This window comes from Pelecanus crispus, chromosome 5, assembly GCF_030463565.1.
Source record: "Pelecanus crispus isolate bPelCri1 chromosome 5, bPelCri1.pri, whole genome shotgun sequence".
In the NCBI taxonomy this organism is placed as follows: domain Eukaryota; kingdom Metazoa; phylum Chordata; class Aves; order Pelecaniformes; family Pelecanidae; genus Pelecanus; species Pelecanus crispus.
Genome location: NC_134647.1, coordinates 64,891,913 through 64,906,022, shown reverse-complemented (window position 1 = coordinate 64,906,022; position 14,110 = coordinate 64,891,913). Strand labels below are relative to the sequence as shown.

Genomic DNA, 14,110 nt, shown 5'->3' with positions numbered 1-14,110 from the left:
GTTTGTGCTGGAATTGATTTGAAAGTGAAATTAATGAACAGCAAATATGATTGGTTTTATTATCTCTACTTAAAAATGCAAAATCTAGACAAATGGTATGATGAACGATAGAACGAAAAATAATTGTTATAGTCTTGGGATGTCAGTTCCATCTCATAGGGATGGAAATAGAAATGTCTAAAGAAGGTCCAGCCCAATATTGAATGTCAGTGTAGCATATAGTAGCATCCTGAAAACAACATGATTGTGTTAGCAAAGTTTTGGGCACACGCTACTCCTCTGGTTGGTTTATACCAAGCCTGTTTGACAGGATTTATTAGCATGGGGAGTGGGTCTGGTAAATCTAGAGTAGAGCAACCCCACACTAGTAAATTTGCAGGGAGATGCCTTCTGATATCCAGTTACTACTGTAATCAGCATAAACCAAGATAATACTACGTTACCCTCAGGAGAGCCAGTGCTGTTCAGCTGTTTGCTGCCGAGCTTCTCCCCTTTGTTCAGTTATAGCTGTGGAATAAGTTGGATCAGCTCACAGGTACAACCTAGAGCAGGCATGCATGACTGGACTGAAAGAGAAGGCAGATCAGGCTCTTGTGGCAGCACTGGGCAGTTAGGTCTGCCTAAGCTAAACAAAGCTAGTGTTATCTACTCCAACATCTCGATGCTCTATATCCTTGGGGATACCCATGTCGTCCTTATTCGTAGATGGCTTTTGAAAAATGTGACTTTACCAAACAATGCTTAACTAAGCTATCCATACAGGCTAATATTCACAGATATATGAAAAGTTATTTTCTGTCTTTTTTTTTTTTTTAAAGTCTTGGTTTGTACTAGAGGAGGTCATACACAATGTGTTTAAGACTGATACTTTTAAAATAGGCTCCAAGTATGAGATTCGTGAGAGAAGCAGAAGACTAATCAATACTTAGAAGTTTAACAGTGTCTCTAAGATCCTTTTTTTCCATGGTCACCTTTGATTGCTAAATTAATTCTGCCTGTCCTAACATAATTCTCAATCATACTGGGCAACAGCACTATCCAAACTACATTGAAAGAGAACTCTGCATTTAAATTTAGAAGTTTTTGCTTTACATCTTCATTTTGTTATTAGCATTTTCTTTTTCAAAAGTGTTACAATTTGAGCCTGATTTTCTGTTTTATTAAATTCTGCTACTTGCAGTGGGGTCTTTTTGAGACTATTAGCAGCTAGTAAATTTGCTTTTTCTCCTTGTGACCAGTTTACAAGGCAATTTGCAGCATTAAAATGACCAGCCTTGCACACACAATGTAATGGAGTATCCTTGCTGCTGTCTAAGGCATTAATGGCTGCTCCATGGCTCAGTAATAGATTTACCAAGTCGCTGTGTCCATATTCTGCTGCAATATGCAGTGCAGTCTTTCTCCAAATGTTTCTATCATCAATATTTTTATTTTTCCCTGATGTCAGAAGAATTTTTACGGTCTCTGTGTTTCCTTTGATAGCTGCATAGTGCATTGGAGTACATCCATCCATGTCCTTAGCTCCAAATCTTCCTTTTTTAGCTAACAGAACTTTCACAATACTGAGATGTCCTCTCACAGCTGCAATGTGCAGGGGAGTCTTTTTCTCCTTGTCTTGTGCGTTGGGGTCAGCATTAGCATTCAGAAGCATCTCTACCATTGTTTTGTCTCCCCTTTCAGTAGCAAAATGTAGGGGTGATTTTGACTGCTTATCCTTAACATTAACATTGGCTTTGTGGTGCAAAAGCTGTTGCGCAATGTCAGTGTTACCTCTTTGACTTGCTATATGCAGGGGAGTAACAAACTCTTTAGTGACAGCGTTAATTTTGGCCCCAGCATTAACTAAAAGGCCAACTAATGCTCCTTTATTATGAAGTGCAGCAACATGGAGCGGAGTTTCATCAGCTTGGTTCATAAGGTTAACTTCCATCCCTTTGTGCAGAAGCACATTTGCAATGGAAGCAGCCCCGGCTTGAACTGCCAAGTGCAAAGCTGTGTCTGAAGCAGGAGTCTTTATTCCAAAGTTTGCTCCCTTTTCGATTAGAACTTCTGCTGATTCAGCTTTCCCCATTTCACACGCCAGGAGTAGAGGAGTATACTGCATTTCATTGTAGGCGTTTATATCTGTACCTCTGTCAATTAAAGCTGCTACAATACCATGCAGATTTTTCTGTACAGCTTTAAAAAGCTGATTCCATTATGTCAGACGACAAATCTCTGGAATATTCTAGTAGTATTTTGAAGATGGATGGGTGGTTGCTGTTGAAGGTTCTTTCGGCCGTGTTGGAATCGACACTGGCTCCGGCTTCTAGCAGTACTTTTGCAGTATTTGCAGAGCCCTGAGAAACAGCGTAACTGAGGGCAGTCTGTTCTCTTTCATCCTTTCCATCAGTGGAGGCGCCAGCCTTTAAAAGCATTTTTGCCAGACTACTGTCATCTTTAAGTGCTGCCATGTGCAAAAAGTTGCGCTGGTTCCTGTAGCTTCTTGCCTCTTCTTTCAGCAGCATCTTCAATATGTGACTGTGGTTATTCTGTGCAGCCAAATCAAGTGGTGTCTTGCCTTCCGTATCCAAACTGTACATATAAGCACCACATCGGAGAAGCACTTTCACTGCATCACCATGGCCTTTCTCAGCAGCCCTGTGCAGTGGTGTTCTTCCTTTCTTGTCCTTCACATCTGTCTTTGCACCTTTGCTGATCAAATATTCCATTATCGTTAGATGTCCATTAGTGGCTGCAACATGCAGAAGTGTTTCACTTGAAGAGTTTAGTGCATTAATATCATTGTCTTTCAATGTTTTCTCTAACTCAGAAAGATAGCCTTTAGCAACTGCATCAAAGATGCCAGCATCAGTGTGATCTTTTCTAGGTTTTGCTGCCCTTGAAAGTTGAGTTTCTTTTCCTTTCTTCTTAATAGCCCATTCTTGCTTTTTTCTTCTATGACTGTCTTTTTTTTTCTGATGCCCTTCACTGCTATTTTCAAACCAAACCTTGTCTTTTTCGAGTAAATATCCTACCAATTGTCTTCTAGCATCTCCAATGCTTTCATTTACTTCACTGACATATTTTCTCATCTTGCTGTAAAGTTTTGGCTCCACTTGCTTTAAACATGGATAAAAAAAGAGCCTGCAGGCTCGTTCACCTTGAGAAATTAGTATGTCTAAAACTCGAGAGTTCTTTTCTGTTCGTGTCCTGTAGAAACTCATGACCATCTGTTTTTCTGGGGTAAAAATACCATTGTCTATCAGCCAGTTCAGAAGATGGTCTGGGTCGTTTATGCCTTCAGCTAGCTCTTCTTTTTTAGTTCTTAGGACTTCAATTGCGTATGGATTTGTAAACAGGCTAGTTGAATGCATGATCATGTTGCTAATCAAAAAGTGAATTGAGCTATTGTTTGTTTGAAGTTAAATATGAAAGCAAAGCAGGGTCACATCATTTCACACATTCTTTTCATAGAACTATGAACCAGCAACCATTGTAGTTCAGTGACAAATCTTTAAAGAATGAGCAAGAAATCAAAACTCCCTCACCTTTGGTTTTCTAGTTGTTAGAAGCCCTTTGATCTTCTCTGTTCTTCCTTAGCAGCAAGTGAAGTTTAATAACAAAACAAAAATCCGTGATACGTAAAGATATTCCACTTGGAAGACTTCTAGATTTTTTATGCATAATTAGGAAGAAAATAATTCTTTTGTGAATCTGATACTTGAAGCGAAGATATTTATCAAGGTCCTCTGTTCCTCTGGCCAAGCTGTTTTTTGTAGGTGCCTAAATGACCAGTCTATTATACATGACAAAAGAAAATTCACAGCATAGTTACTGTTGCCATGATTACATACCTTGTATGATCTTAAATGAAAGAGTACACATTGCCAGCTATGTAGATGAAAGCCCTATAATGTAATGAAATAAAAACATAAAGACCTAGATAAAAATAAACTGTGTAAGTGGCTAGTTATAAAAAGCGATCCAGCCTTTCTAATATGAGTTACAACTTCAGTCTATGAGGTATATTTAACTTAAAGGCTATTTAGCTTGCCATTCCTGCTGTAACCTGGAGTCTGTCTGGAACTTAATTCTTTTACATGAAGTGGATCAAGGCATGTGATTCAGTATGCAACATTTAAAGTATAATTAAATAGAGCTTCAAATCTGTGAATATGTATAGTCTTCAGTATGGGTGTGGGACCTCTGAATTGAACTGTAATTAATTTAACTTATTGGTGTTAAAATTCCTTGTGGAGAGAAGGAAATAAAATAATAATAATCTACACATTTTGAAACCAGTTGAGAGAGAAATTGAGATTACAGAGTTCTGTAAGAGCTGGAAGTAAAATGAGCTGAAAAGCTGAAAACTTGACCTTATTTAAGCAAATGGGGAATTTTGCCATCTGTTTCTTAGTTCAGTGCCCTTTCTGTTGGGTCCTGCTGCCTTTGCATACATACTATTTTCTTTACTAGTATGTACAATGTGACTGATAAGATTTTTAATTTTTTTCTGTTGACTTTAGTTTTATAAGTAAGATCGCAAAGCTTATTCTATTAAAAAAAAAAAAAGATTTATTGAAGAAATAGCCAGGAAAGGCAAGACTTTGAATATATATTTTGAAAGCCAGCCAGTTTCCAAGTCAGCAAATTTGACAGCCAGTTTAAGAGCCCAATAATTCCTCTGAAATGTGAAGAAGGGCACTACACCAAGAATAGCAAAACCTTTGTAATTTAGTTAATGATTGTTAACACATAACATGGAGAACTATGGTTTATTATAGGGAGTCAGAAGGTCTGAACTGTGTTCCCAAACCTGGTAATGACTCAGTCTGTGATCTGCAAATTATTTAGTCTTCAGATTTGACTTAACGAAGTACTGAAGATCTATCCGTGTCTTAAGTAAATTAATAGTCCGTACTTAAAGTTTGATCAAATGGGATCTTCATGTCATCATTATTACTGTTCCTATGCAAAATAGAGAGTGCAATACTTGATTACCTTCACAGGAGGGTTTTGAGTTCTGGCAATGGAAAATGTTATCTGAGTGCTGAGCAATATTGTTAATACAGAGAGCACAAGAATTTTTGGAACTCCTGAAAAATTTAAAAACAGAAATTGTGATATTCTTTAAGAGTCTGTTAGTATGGCAGTAATTTCCTAGTGTGCTGAATACAGAAATTTTACTAGTAAGCACTACAAATGAAAGGGCGCAGTACTCCTAACCGGCCTTGAGGAGGAACATTTGAACAATATATGCAGGCAGCATCTCTTTCAGAGCCACTGTATTTTGGGGAAATAATATGCAGCAAATTACTTGTTACTAGACGCAAATCACGGTCTTCAAAATACAGTTATGAATTTTTTTTTTAAAAAGTTCTTCATTATATGTATGTGACTTATGAGGCAATTCTGTCTTAAACCAAGAATCACATTTGACAAGCAAATTTTGGAAGCTTGTTGTATGGACTCATTTTTAGAAATTATGTTTTAAAAGCCTTTATTTTTTAATTAGCATTTTACCTACTTTTAGAATTAAGCCTTTGTTCCAACAATGACTTCACAAAAAGATTAAAAACCCAAACAGTTGTGAAGAAAAGAGATTCAGAATTGGCTATTTGATGCATGCTTTTGGTTTATATCTTTCAACTTATTAACTTTATTTATTTGACATATAAATGTTTTAGAGAAGGGAAAAATATTAAGGTTCCACACCTCTTTAATTAAGTGCATGAGACCACAAATGTGTGGGATCACCAGGAAGCTCTTCGTTAAAAATAAGAATGGCAAAATTTAATATTACTAAAGATCTAAGAAAAGAAATAAGTTGGAGAGAGGAAGAGGCAAATCTTTGGCTGCCTTTGTTATCTTTTTCATTTATTTGTTCTCTGGGGGGCATAAGGTGATTTTTTTTCTTGCTACGTACTTCACAGGCCACTTTTATTTCTCCTCATTTCTTTAGCTCCATCTATCCAAGGACTGTTCCTTATTAGGTTATTTTGAAAAGAAAATGATGGGGTTTGCTTTTGTCTTCTTGTCAGATAGCACTTGAGAATCTTTGTGTTCAGCAGTATGGATATATAACAGATCAGCTTATATGCATTGAGGAAATTTTATGTTTTACTCTAGAAGGACATAGTAAAAAAATCTCATTGGTACTAGTGCAGGTTCAGCTTCCATTGTGTCATCAGAGAAACTTTATGCTGTAGGTGTGCTGATTGTATTTTAATTGTGTGTTGTCAAGAAGCCTGTAGTGAGTAGATTGTTGTGACATAGAAATACTGAAAATGTTCACATAGACCACTTAAGCTCTAATACCATTGTTAAATGCAGAAGTAAGACCCTCTGTATACATAGGATTACCTTAATTCAGATAGATCTATGTATACTTGGCACTGACTTTATGGGAGGATATCAGCTGAAAACAACATGGTAGAGTTTAGAGCAGACCTTAAAAAGGGCAGGTGATGCTATTGATAGGAAAGATCTCAGGTTTGGCCTCTGCTGAGTAAGTGTCCATATAGGGAGCATCTGCTCACTGTTTTAACCCAGCTGTAGCTGGTCTGAGCTTGAGCCAGTTATTTCTGACACGCAATCTCAGTTTTGCTACTAACTTGTGTCCTTGGGCAAATCACTTAATCTCTGTGCCCTGTTTACACAAGCATTAAAAAAGGAAATTTTTTTCTACCTGACAGACATGTCCTAAGTGTTTATTAATGTTGGTGCAGTGCTTTGAAGTTTTGAAGTGCTTTGAAGTTTTTGTCCTTTGAAGTATTGTTTTCTGACTTCTCAAAGATGAACATTTATTTCTTAAATTAACACGTGCCCATGTTTTCTAGCTTATTGTATGTTGCTATGTCATCATCAAATATACATTTAATTTTCTCTATTTTAATTTCTAAAAGATGAAAGCAACCCAAACTACACCTTGCATGTTGTTAAATGAACATGTGAGGTGATGTGGCCATGGGAGTGAGAAACCTGTAGAGGTCACCATTTCTCCACCGAGGCTTTCCCACTCTGCGCCTGGAGCCTGCAGCTGCGGTTACTGTCTTCTGCTGAAACTGCATGTAATGCAACTGAATGACTTCCAGTAACTTCTTATGTTCTCTAGGGTATTTTCTTGATAAAATTGAGGGAAAGCCAAACATTAATAACACGGTTTCACTCACCGTGATATTTTTATGTTTCCCAATGTGTACTTTAATTTCATTTAAGACAACTGTTTGCAGTACTGCCAACTGTTTATTGGGGACATATCTCGCTCTAGAATTAACTAGTCTGTAAGAGATAATAAAGCCAACGTCATTATCTAAACATCATGAGGGATGGAGAAGTATATCTGGGTAATCAAGGCATTCTCATTCATTAATAAACATGGCTGAGGAATAAAGCTTTGTTTTGGATAACCAGAAATCTAAGTGGGGCCTAGCTGGTTGAGGTTAACTATATTTAGGTATAGCTAGATTGAGGAACAGCAGTGTTAGAAGTGTTCATGATGATGATTAGAGTGTACTTGACTTATTATAACACTGGAAGAGAAGCTGACTACTCAGAATGTCTGCAAGAGAGACAAAATGTAGTGCTTAGTTTTGCCTGAAGATTAACTGCAGTAAATTAGAGAAGTCAAAAGGGGAGCTTTGGCACTGAGTGATCTTGTTTGTGTTAGTCATACTTCTGTAGAGAGTAGGCTTGGGGCCTTCCTGGTGCTGAGAAATCTCTGCCCTGGCTGGTATTTAAATATGGGGTGTTCCCTAGAGTAGTGCCATCCTCTGAGTGGTACTGGCACACACAGAAGAGTATCATCAGGGGCCTGAGCGGGGGCCTGCTGGAGCGAGGGGAAAGCTGATCTGTCCAGTCGCATGTTTTGCATCTCAGAGTAGCACACTGGGCTCCCATCTTACCCTCTCTGCCACTTATGCGTTGGCAGGGCATAACCACCCCTGCAGAGTCCTGTGCCAGGTCCTATACTTGAAAGAGGCACCTTGCAGAAGGCACAGCTTCCCAGCTTTGCCCACTATTCATGGATGCTTTCAAAATGCTAAGTAATAATACAACAGCTGATATAATAATTCAGGTGTATTATTCTATTTCCAATACAAGTCACAATGTTATTCCAACACTATAAGACTATTTCCTCAACTATAAACAAATGAAGATCTTGTTAAGGAGTGCACCTGTACAATGCAAAATGTTCTTTTTTCTGAAGATTAGTGTGTACTTTTATGAAGTTCCCAACCTGGGGTAATTGTAAATGGATAATACACATCCGCAAAGTGCCACTGATGGCTGTAACCGCTGATAGAGCAGGCTGTCTGGATCGAATGCGGCTTAATGTACGTAACTCAGCCAAAGTAAATATTAGGATTGTTTTTCAGTTTACCATGCATGTATTAGTGAAGTTCAAGGAAAGTGACCAAACTACTTAGAAACCATTTTTTGCCATTCAGGTTTTTGAATAATTAGATTTAAGTATTTTTCCAAAGTTCTTCATGGACTCGCTTGCCAGCTAATTTTCTGAGAAGCAACACAGTGGAGGTAGAAGGAAAAACGCTTTCTTATCTGGCTTCACAGAGCTAAGGAAAAGCAATGTTCTTGCTTCAGAACATAATAAATAAAATAATGGTTTGAAACAAACAGAAAAATGTTAGAAATGGTGTGATGAAATATATATTTAGTTACTGTAATTTTCATAGTGCAAAGTAAAGAAATATTAAACTTTGTGTCTAAGTGATGAATATTACCAGTTATTTGTTTCTATACATATTTATTCTGCAAAAGTCTTTACTGTCACAAGCTTAATTTAAATTTAAGAACTAATTTCACTGTTAATCTATTGACTAAACCTGTATGGACACTAATAATGATTTTACTAATGAGGAGGTACCGTTTTCCAACTCATTGGCTTAAAGTTGTATCAGTGTCATGATTTTATAATAATTATAATTTTAGAAGTTTGAATGTGTCCTTTCAGACCAACACAAATAGAAAGCAGTTATGGCAAAATGCTAGCCCTCATATCATTAGCATAAAATGTAAATGATGTAAAAGTATTAAGTTACTAAATGCTGAGGCAGCTTCAAGGATCAGCAAAACCAAATGGAGAGAGGGCCAGGGTTTTTCTCCAAAATGGGCAGATTTTTTTTCCATTTTAAACCAAACAAGCCCTTGTGGTTTTGAGTCAGGAACATACACTCTGTCAGTGAAATCTTACAGAAGGAAATACTTTATAGAATCTAATCTTAACTGTTGAAGACCAAGATCCTCATTACATCTCCTGTACTCATCAGGCTAACCTTACTGGTAGCATTACTCCCAGAAGGTAAATACGGTGGTGCCACTAGATCCCCCACAGAAGCATTTTGGCCAAATTTGCTTTGTAGATGTAATTTGTGAAAAACTATTCTGATATGCAAGCAGAATTTTGTTCTTACTGATTATAAAATGCTGTAGATATGAATAGAGACTAATGTGACTTTGAAAGGGAATAATATTTTGCCACATCATAAACCAGTTTTAATTGCTGTTATTTATTAAGTTATTACAGTTAGATGTCAAGCATCAGACACAGTACAGACATTTACCTAAACAATGCCTTGCTAATGAAGTCTCCACACACACACTTTGAAATTTTGCCCTCTCTGAGGAATCCATTTACAGTAAAACGTACATAAATTTTATTCATTATGTCAAAAGAATTTTCAAATCTATTTATTTTAGTTCTACAGCTGTTTTTTTCTGAATTTGAAGAAATACAAAACTTACTTCAATTCAGTGTGGAAAACAGTATCAGTATTTTTTGTTCTGGTAAGAAAAATTGTGTTATAATTACTCTAAAAAAAATGCAGTATGTCTTCTGAGTTAATGATGATAAGCTTTAGTTTCTAAAGCTTACCACCAGCAGCAAAAAGATACTGTAGTCTTGCAAGTAGGAGAGCAGATAATAGTGAATAGGGGCTCGGTTAATTCCCTCTTTAAACCTGTTAGGGGCAATTGAAACAGTTGGGCTCTGACTGAGTCTAATTGGTCTTCCTAATAGACTTCTTGTAAGACAACGGAGAAGATTCCTTCTATCTGTTGCCTTCTCCACAGCTGTCATCTCAGGCCTCCATAAGCTTTGGGTTTTTTTTTTTTTCCTTAATATTCTAGCTTTGTTTCTTGTTTTTCTGTCTGTTTACCTTGAAAATGATTCCTGTATTCCCTGCTCTCTGAGCTTGGCAAGGTGGCTACTACAATGCGAGTTCATTATTACATTTAGGTTTTTCTTATTGCCATAGTTTTACAGAAGACTGATAGTAATTAGCACCATTTAAAAAAAAATCTGTGCAAGCTTATTTGTGACCCTTGAGTGACTGTAATTCCTACATTGCTTCTTTGCTTCTCAATTTTTCAATAGCAGTGTTCACTGCAGTATGGAAAAGCAAGGCGACTCAGGATTAAGAAAGATTGCCTGGCAGCGCTGGTTTAGCTTGTCTTCATTACTTTGTCTAGAGTTTTATATTTAGAGAAGTAGTAAGTTGATTTCAGTTATTTCATATTAAATGACTGAAATATAACTTTCATTTAAATTCTACTTGTCTTACTGTTCAGATATCTATTACCAGTACATCTTCACTATTCTAAGTCTCCCTATCTATAGCACTTTCCTAGTCTTTAGACAATTCAAATTATTCAAGGGGCATGCTTGTAACCACATTTTTTTTAAAACTGGTATTTTTTCCTTCCTTATTCTGGAAAAAATATATGGAAGTATTTATCTTTTCTTTTTTTTCTGATTACCTTTATTATCATTCATTTGTACTTCATCCTGATCAGCTACTTAAAATCATCCTGGATTTTTACTTGCATTCAGTTTATGTTTGTTGTATATCAAAATGAAATTTAACTTTCCTAGTATAGCAATGCTAGAAAATCATAGGCATGTAATTGTTTCTTTCTTATTAGTGTTTTAATCTGTTCACAATTCTGGAACTCGGTAAGTACCTGTTCTTCAGTTTCACAGTATTTCTCATTGCTAGAGGGTTTTCTGAGGCATATAGAATTGATTCTTTCACATGTTATCTCCTCTTTCCAGTACTGACAGCTTCCCCTGTCTTCTGTTTGAATCCTCTGGCTTTGACTGACTATTTTGGTTCCCACAGAATGTATGTGTCTTCTTGTATGTCAGGATCTGAATTCCTGCACCTCACATTAGCTCCAATTCAGCAAAGTATATAATTATACATCTAAGTATAGAGAGGTACCTCAGTGGAGTGTAAGTTTGACTCCCAGAAACTTCAGTAGGACATAAGCACCTCCTATCTTTTTCTGAATTCTGAGTTATGCTTTAGCATTAAGGAATTGATTAATTGGAACACTGAATCAGGACCTCAGCTATTCTCCTGCCTGTTTGACTCCATAAGAAATACCCTTGTTGATTTGGATAGCTCCGTAAATCACAACCTCCTGACAACTCCTCCAGATTCATGGTGTTTGCTTTCCTTGGCATATCCCAAAAAATTCTTCTGTGTTCAGCTGCACCTGTGATATTCCAGCAGCTCTCTTTGTTCCCAAGCCATTATGTCTTCCTACTCAAATTTCCATTCAAAGAGTGATTCATGCAGCAGGGGAAAGGCATGACCTAGCTGCCCCCTCAGTTTCCATCGCTTTGCAAATCATGTGCAGTCTCATCTGAGCCGGAGCTTTCATTTCAGACTTCTCTATTCCCATTCCTGGAACTAATTCTTTTGTTCCTTACTCCTGTAGTCTGCACTGTGAGGAGAGAAATGTTTGCTGCATAAAGAGGCTTTTTTTTTTTTAAACTAGCTTTGGTCACAGGAGCAATGGAAACATAGCAGCATGGATTTTCTTTCCCCTAGGAATGGCTTTTCTCACAGCAGATTAATACATATGGTTGCTACCTGTGCCGTAGCTACTCTGTGGACAAAGCACAAGCCTGAGTCATTATACCAGCATCCTTTTTTTTTAATAATAGCTTTCATACTCAGAATGTTTGGTTCTGATGTCCAGCTGGAGAGAATTGCGCACCTCCACCAACAGTCTTTACAAGAGCTGCATGCTCCTCAGTCATTCTTTCTAATGCTTTTGATGTCTTCCATTGTCCCCTGTGCTACTTTCCTCTTCATCCTTTGAATATTACTACCTTATGCCTTTTTGAGTCTCCTCTTCCACCATTATTCCTCTATCTTCAACCCACTCATTTACAACTTTGGTCTCCTTTACTGTGCAGTACAAGCATTCCCTATTTGAGGAAGTTTTTAAGGTTTGGTTTTGGTTGTTTTTTCCCCCTTGCCTAAATAGCAGTTCTGGGTTTATGAGACTCTCAGGGTTAAATTGTGTTCTCTGAGACTTCTGGGATTCTTGCCAGGTGACGTGGAAGACACTGAAGAGGCATCTAGACCCATTGTAGTCTACCTGTAGGTATATTTTCTGCTGTTATGGTTCCCAGTGAAACAAACTCTTTGGCTCAGTCGTGTATAGCATAATAATACACAGAATAGTAATATGCCTGCTGGGGATTTTAGAAGGCCCGGATTAAGGAAAGAATAGTGATTTTTAACAAGTGCTTGCTTGGTGAATTAGCTACAATAAGTAAAGAGATGAGCTAAAGAATCAACCTTCTTTTTCCCTTGTGTCACAAGACATAGGGAAAGCTTAGCTTCAACTAAAAGTTAATACAGCATCATGAAAATGGGATCAACACGACATTAAGAAATGAAAGAAGGGATATTGTAGTGACAGCTATATTGGTACCTTCATGTTTAATTCAATAAAATATCACTATTTAAAATTTATCTGAAGCAGCTAGAGCTTGCAATAGAATTCAGAGCAAACCTATGAGAGAGTATACATGGCCATGGCATGCTTGCCAGAAATATTGGCAAATTTAGCTTAACTGTAGCAGGTTACATCTCAGATTTGCACTTTTCATAGTATTTTGGTTTGGTACCTGTATTACTTCCTTTTTGAATCTTTTAAAATCAAAAACTATTAAACATCTTTTGCGCTCTGTAGGCTTGCTTTTTGTTAGTTTATTTTACAGCAGGTTGCATTAGTGTTATCTAGATGTGCCTTTCAGTTTTGCATGGATTGGCACCAAAACCACCAGGATGGTAGTTTGTTCCCCCTTCCCCTCTTTTACTCACTGGCATAATTTCCATCCAACAAAGCTTTTCAAAAATAAGGAAGGAAAAGGCCTTCCTGTACAAGCTTCCTGTGAATCCTATCCAGATACAAAAGACTCGTGTAGAAGCTTGGCAGGCAATCCCAGCATATGCCACTTAGTGACTTCCTTATTTTGTGCTATCATGCCACGTACAGCAAATGAATCTGAAAATCGGAGTAATTTCCATTGATTTTCAAATAAGAAAATTTAAATGGTAAATTTCCTATCTGTGTATAACGCCCACATTTTAAATTAAAAGTTTTGAATGCTGACAGCATTAGTCATAGGAAATCCTGTATGAACATCCAGCACTTAAGTTGGACCTTCCCCTAGATCACGCCATAGAAGGAGTTTACAGGAAAACATTGTTACTCTTAAATACTGCGTTGATTTTTAACCCTTTACATGCCATTGCATCTGGCATGACAGTGCATTTTTTCTAGAGCCCATTTCCCATTTTCTTGTGATCAAAATGGTGTTGAAAAACTGTATCTTTCAATGCTAAAATTTTCTGTATTTTAATAATATACCAGTAGCATTCTGTAGATATGTATGTATACATAGCCACCCTCCCCCATGAACACCAACAGTCTTCAGTGTATGCTATTCAGAAGAAAATTAATTTGAAGAAAAAATGCTGGTTTAGAATATCGTATTGGTTATAAGGGAACCAAGTGCTTCTAATAGCAGGATGTAGAATTTCTTTATCATTGCATATGTATGGTTCATTCTCATACCAATATATTGCATGAAATTCTATATACAGTATAAGTATTTTAAAATATTTGGTGCAAAATAAAAATCAGTGTTCACAGAAACACAGTGCTTTGATAAATAGGCTTTGCTGTGTGCTGTTATGCTGGTTCACCCATTACCTTTCCCATCCTTCTGCCCCTACTGCTCCCAGAGACGGGGCAGCAGGCTGGGATATGTGTATCCAGCTCAGCTGATCCACAGACAGTG

The 14,110-nt window shown here is 37.1% G+C and overlaps 1 protein-coding gene across 1 annotated transcript; it reads right to left on the bottom strand.

The window, feature by feature from the left end:
- Positions 1–1,096: 1,096 nt before the first annotated feature.
- Positions 1,097–3,362, bottom strand: LOC104026833 (CARD- and ANK-domain containing inflammasome adapter protein-like). The gene is given in 2 exon segments (XM_075711558.1): positions 1,097–2,189; positions 2,191–3,362. Coding segments are annotated over 2 exon segments (2,265 nt in total).
- Between the last annotated feature and the right edge of the window lie 10,748 nt (positions 3,363–14,110).